The 6,900-nt window shown below is 42.1% G+C and overlaps 1 protein-coding gene across 1 annotated transcript; it reads right to left on the minus strand.

Annotated features, from left to right (window-relative positions):
* Positions 1-6,006: 6,006 nt before the first annotated feature.
* On the minus strand, positions 6,007-6,692 carry LOC142608950 (uncharacterized). Its single transcript, XM_075780600.1, has 2 exons — positions 6,528-6,692; positions 6,007-6,336 (listed from the first exon to the last, which is right to left on the minus strand). The coding sequence occupies exons 1-2, from the start codon at positions 6,690-6,692 to the stop codon at positions 6,007-6,009; spliced, it is 495 nt and encodes a 164-aa protein (XP_075636715.1).
* Positions 6,693-6,900: the final 208 nt, after the last annotated feature.

Genomic DNA, 6,900 nt, shown 5'->3' on the forward strand with positions numbered 1-6,900 from the left:
AAGAATTCTATTTAGTTATTACTTATTTCCTTCCTCTTTCGCATTAAGATTTTTTGTTCTTAACCATCTCTCTGTGGTCCGCCTTATATTTTTGTAAATAGGCTGTCCAATCTGTTCATAGGGCTGAAGAAATTGCTATTAGTTCCTACAAAGCCCTAAAGAGTGAGGAGACGAGGCGCAGCAACACCCAGAGAACCCTCGAGGTATCAGAGAGAAAGCTGCTAGAGGTCACCACTAAACTGACTAAGGCAGAAAATGGATGGAAGAATGCCGAGGTGGCGTTAAAAATGTCCGAGAAACAGGTCGAGACGCAACGTTTGCAACTTCGTCAGGCCAACGAGGAAAATGTAGCGACGAAGGAACAAATAAAGGCCTTAAAGAAAAACCTGGAGGAATCTGAGAAGGCTAGAGAAGAGGCCAACAAAGCTAAAGAATAAGCTGTAAGGGCAAAAGAAGAGGCTGAAAAGGCAGTAGACAAAGCTGAGCAAGATGGATATAAGGTCGGTGTGTCTGAGACAACGGAAGACCTCAAATCACAATTCTCGGAGGTATGTAGACATTACTGTCTTCAGGTGTGGAATGAGGCACTCAGCCGAGCTGGGGTTGATGCTTTTTCTGCCTTATGGAAGACAGAAAATGTCTACTACCCTGCAGCCATCCAAGTCTCTGCTCCACCTAGTGCCAATGATGACATTGTTACTCAAGGGCCGGACGTCGAACAAAGTAACCCAGCCGAAGACCCTGCCTCTACTGAAGGTCAATCCGAGGAGTTTAAGCGACCTGAAGCCACCAAAGAACACACTGAACCAGCAGGAGTGGCCCATGTTGATACGCAGCCTCCTGACGTTCCCAAAGAATCTTCCAGAGAAGAAGGGTCTAACAAGACATTGGAACTGGTCTTAGCAACCATTCCAATGACCATAAAGGAAGATCCAAAAGGCAAAGAATTGCTTCTGACTCTTCGGACCCAACCCAGCTTCCAAAAGAACCTAAGGGCAACCTGAAGATAAAAATGAAGCCCTGATTGGTCCTTTTTCCTTCAACCCTTTCCTTCTCTCTTAATTTGAAGCATTTTGCCAGCAAGTTGCATTCCCATAGAACTTTTAAATCAATGAAGAGATGAGCTTATTCCCTTTATGTTTTTAAGACTTATCATAGTTATATCATTTTCATTATGTTTGCTTTTATCACCTCTGATGCAATGATGTACGCCTAGATTTATTCCTTACATAAATGATAATTCCTTTCTAATAAATTCAAAACTAGTTAATTAACCAAATTTGGTGAAGTAACTCTGTAATCGAAAAGTCCATACATCATAATAGGAAAATAACCCACTTTACCTTCCATATCCATTAATAATTCCAAGGAAATAATCAGCATGATCCAGGCAACAAAAATGTTTAATATAGTTACAAATGCTTTAAGTGATGTTCATGAACTCCCATCTACTCATCACAGTTTTAGGGGTCTTCAAGATATGCGATCGGGTTGATCCAAGAAAATTGTCCTAGGATTGGACATAATCATGATTTTAACCAATATTTAATAAAACATTGATATATACAAGGTATGAAGTCCAAGGATTCAGGCATGACCAAGTTCCAGTTTGATACTTAGAAACAAGAACTAAAATGTTAATTTCCCCGAAATAGATGATCCGAGGACCAGACATAACTAAGGTTCTTATTCAACATTTAATAAAATATCAATTTATACAAGACATGTGGTCCGAGGATCCAGGCACGACCAAGTTTCAGTTCAATACTTAGAAACAAAAACTGAAATGTTAATTTCCCCAAAGTAGATGATCCGAGGACCAGACTAACTAAGGTTTTGTTCAACACTTAACAAAATGTCAATTTATACAAGGCTTGTGGTCCGAGGATCCAGGCATGACCAAGTTTTAGTTTGATACTTAGAAACAAGAACTGAAATGTTAATTTCCCCAAAGTAGATGATCCGAGGATCAGACATAACTAAGGTTTTGTTCAACACTTAACAAAATATCAATTTATACAAAACATGTGGTCCGAGGATCCAAGCATGACCAAGTTTCAGTTTGATACTTAGAAACAAGAATTAAAATGTTAATTTTCCCAAAGTAGATGATCTGAGAACCAGACATAACTAAGGTTTTGTTCAACACTTAACAAAATATCAATTTATACAAGGCATGTGGTTTGGGGATCCAGGCATGTCCAAGTTTCAGTTTGATATTTAGAAACTTGATAACCAAGTCAACAAAATGTTAACAGAAATGACAGAAATGCCCTTTATTAATAGTAATACCTGCGTAGGTTGTTTACTTTCCAGGGACGTCGTACAACATGTTCATCAAGATCTTCAAGATAATAAGCCCCTATGCCCACAATCGAGGTAATACAATAAGGTCTTTTCTAGTTGGGCCCCAGTTTTCCCCATGCTGGGTTCTTTGTGGTACCCAAAACTTTCCTCAATACCAAATCTTCAGGTGCAAATGGTCGTAGCTTCACATGGGAATCATACCCCTGCTTGAGTTTGGGTTGATAGTAAGCTAGTTGAACCATGACATTCTCCCGTCGTTCCTCAACTAGGTCTAGGCTTTTTTTCAATAAATTGTCATTACTGCTTGGGGTGAAAAAGCTCGTCCTTAGTGTGGGAAACCCAGTTTCCAAAGGTATTACAGCCTCGGCTCCATAATTCATAGAGAATGGTGTTTTTCCAGTGGACCTTCAAGGTGTAGTTTGATACGTCCACAAGACATGCGACAATTCTTCCACCCACCTTCCCTTAGCATCATCTAACCTTTTCTTGGGCCCATTGACTACCACTTTATTGACTGTCTCGGCCTGCCCATTCCCTTGAGGATAAGCTGAAGTGGAATATCTATTCATGATGCCTAGATCACAACAATATCTTCTAAAGGCCTTACTATCAAATTGTAGGTCGTTATCTGAAATGAGAGTATGAGAGAAACCAAACCTAGTGACAATGTTTTTCCAAACAAACTTCTTTACCTCCACATCTCTGATATTCGACAATAGCTTAGCTTCAACCTATTTAGTGAAATAATCTATTCCAACGAGCAGCCACCTCCTATTCCCTGCTGCTTTTGGGAAAGGCCCCACAATGTCCAAGCCCCATTAAGCAAAAGGCCATGGACTAGACAGAGGGTTAAGGACACCCCCTGGCTAATGGATGTTGGGAGCAAATCTCTGACACTGGTCACACTTCTTTGCATAATCTTGTACCTCTCGCTGGATATTGGGCCACCAATACCCCTAGGTAAGGGCTCTATGAGCTAAAGACCTTCCTCCTATGTGACTTTCGCAGGTTCCTTCATGCAACTCTTCCAAAAGTAATTTCGTTGCTTCTGGGTGTATGCATAGTAAATATGGTCCTGAAAAAGAGCGTTTATACAATTTATGGTCCTCGGACAACTAGAACCGAGGTGCTTTCTTGTGTACCTTATCTGCTTCGGACTTTTCTTTGGGCAAGATATCATCTTTAAGGAAGGACATTATAGGATCCATCCAACTAGGTCCCACCTAATTTGATGAATTCGGATGGCATTACCACTCGTCCCAGTGGGTTTCCACAGATTTTCAACAAGGATGACCCGAGGTAGGCTTTGTGTCGTGGAAGTCGCAAGTGTGGCCAAAGAATCAGCATGGGTATTCCCACTCCTAGATATATGTAATAAGGAAAAAGATTCAAATTTGGACTATATAACCTGACCCGGGTTATGTACCCTTGCATTCTTGGATCTTTTGCCTCTAACTTCCCTTCCACTTGGCCTACTACCAATTGTGAATCCGAGAAAATTTGTACCATTTTTCCACCCATTTTCTGAACCATGTCCATTATGGCCAGTAAAACTTCATATTCTGTCTCATTGTTGGTGGCCGAGAACCCTAATCTCAAGGATTTCTCAAAAGTAGTTTCTTCAGGGGACACCAAAATTAGCCCCACACTAGATCCTCTTTGATTCGCTACTCTGTTGACATACACTTTCCACAACAAAGGTCCTTTGCACGAGATCATGCCAACTGATTTTTCATCCATGCTCGATCCCTTAACATTCTCATCTAATGAGGGCTCAGCAAACTCTGCCACCAGATTCACAATGACTTGTCCCTTTACAGAGGTGCGAGGCATATATTTAATATCAAAAGCCCCTAGGATGGTACCCCATTTGGCAATCCTTCCCGTGTAGTCAGCACTCCTAAGTATAGACTTAAGAGGGAGTTGAGTCAGAACAACAACTGTATGAGATTGGAAGTAATGGGGAAGCCTACGCGTAGTATGCACCACTACCAAGATTGCTTTTTTCAACGGTAAATAATGCACCTCGGCCTCATGCAAAGACTTATTTACGTAATAAACTGGCCTTTGTACATTATTATCATATCGTATAAGAACCAGGCTAACGGCATGATCAACCACCGCAATATATGCGAACAGAATTTCATCAATTTCTGATCGAGACATAATGGGTGGTTGTGAAAGATATTCCTTAAGTTGTTGAAAAGCCGAAGCACACTCCTTGGTCCACTCAAATCCCTTCCACTTATTCAACAACTAGACGAAAGGTCTGCACCTATCTGTGGAACGAGAAATAAACCGGTTGAAGGCAGCAGTCATCCCTGTCAACCTCTGAACCTTTTTGGGACTCCGAGGTGGATGGAAGTTGTTAATTGCCTTGACCTGAGCCGAATTAACTTCAATCCCCCGGTGAGTTACCATATAACCTAGAAATTTATCTGATCTTACACCAAAAGAATATTTAGAGGCATTAAGTCGCAACTTGTACCTCCTCAGTGTCTGAAAGTATCACTAAGATCTTCCACATGTGTAGAGACCGCTTTGCTTTTCACCACCATGTTGTCCACATATACTTCAATAATCTTTCCCACTTGTGGCTCAAACATCCTAGTCATCATCCTTTGATAAGTAACTCCAGCGTTCTTCAAACCGAAAGGCATTACCTTATAATGGTAATTTCCCGTAGGAGTCACAAATGCAGTCTTCTCTTGGTCCTCCAAAACTAAAGGTATTTGATGATAACCTTGGAAAGCGTCCAAAAAACTCATCCGAGGATGCCCGCTAGTAGCATCCACCAATTGATCTATCCAAGGCATTGGGAAAGAATCCTTAGGCCAAGCCTTGTTCAGATCTGTGAAGTCCACGCATACCCTCCACTTTCCATTCTTCTTCTTTACTACCACTGTATGAGCCAACCATTCAGGATAAAACACCTCTTTGATAGCGCTAGCTTTCTTGAGTTTTAGCACCTCTTCCTTGACAGCCTCGGAATGCTCTTTAGAGGACCGCCGAGGTGGTTGCCTCCTCGGTACTGTAGCTGGATTGACATTCAAATGATGAAAAATGAAACTCGGATCAATCCCAAGGGCCTCGTAAGCATTCCATACAAATACATCCACATTCTTCTTCAAAAACATAACCAACTTTGCTTTTTCTTCAGGTGGCAACTAAACTCCCACCTGAAAGAATTTCTTAAGGTCGTCATCTATAAGAACATTTTCCAATTTTTCACACATAGGCTCTTCTACAGACGGTACCCTGGGCGTGGCTAGAGACATTGATTGCTATGGCCCTCCCTCAGCCGAGGCCGAGGACTCCGGCCCAAGTTGATTTAGAATTGCACTATGCACTGTCTAGCCATAGATTGACTCCCAAGCAGTTCCTCGATCTGATCCCTAGATGGAAATTTGATTTTGACATGCAAAGTTGAGGACACGGCACCTAGAGCATGCAACCAAGGTCTTGCCACAATGGCCGTATAGGGCGAATAGGCGTCTACTACAATGAAATCCACGTTTACTACTTCTGAGCCTGATTGCACAAGCAACCTAATTTGCCCCTTTGGTATGACAGTCTTCCCCTCAAAACTTATTAAGGGCGAATCATAAGCCATAAGATCTTCAAGCTTTAAGTTTAACCCTTTGAACAAGTCAGGGTACATGATATCTACACCACTACCCTGATCAACCATTACCCTCCTCACATCGTAGCCCCTATCCTCGGCGTAACCACCAAAACATCATCATGTGGTTGGATAGTCCCGATTTTGTCCTCTTCTAAGAAACCTAAAATTGGTAAGATATTCGCTTTAATCCTCTTCGGCTTATCCCTAGAATCTTCGGCCAGGGTCTGAGCCACGAACATCACCCTGGAAGGATGAGAACCAGTTTTTCCAGGTGCAGCAAAAATAACATTGATCATACCTAGAGGAGGCCTTAATGAAGTGTTACCTTGGTTCACCACCCCTAAGTGGTTTCCCTGCCCATTAGGCCAATACAAGAATTGCTTTAATCTTCCCTCCTTAACCAACTGCTTCAAATGGTTCCATAGAGTCTAACAATCCTCAATGGTATGACCCCTCTCCTGGTGATAATGGCAATGGAGGTTCTGATTGCGCCTCGAGGGGTCCCCTGCCATCTTATTAGGCCATTTGAAGTATGGTTCATTCTTGATTTTTTCCAACAACGATGCACTAGTTCCTTAAAGACGGTATTAACCACCTGAGGAGAGGTAGGACCAGCTTGCCTAGCAAAATCTCTCACAGGCCTGTTATTGTTGTATCTGTCCGACTTGAAATCCCTCATCTCTTGGGGGATAACCTTCACCTTTCCCTTACCTTGCTGTTGATCTTCCTCAACCCTTTTATATTCATCAATGCGGTCCATGAGCCGACGTACGCTCTTGACAGGCTTTTTGGTCAAAGATTTCCTCAAGCCGTGCTCTGTAGGTAGGCCAACCTTGAAGGTCCTTATCGCCACATCATCAAAGTCCCCATCAATCTCATTGAACATCTCCCAGTATTTTTCTAAGTATGTTCTCAGGGTTTCCCCTTCTCTCATGGCCATGGACAATAATGAATCCAAGGGTCGAGGA

Source organism: Castanea sativa, chromosome 9 (assembly GCF_040712315.1).
Source record: "Castanea sativa cultivar Marrone di Chiusa Pesio chromosome 9, ASM4071231v1".
In the NCBI taxonomy this organism is placed as follows: Eukaryota; Viridiplantae; Streptophyta; class Magnoliopsida; order Fagales; family Fagaceae; genus Castanea; species Castanea sativa.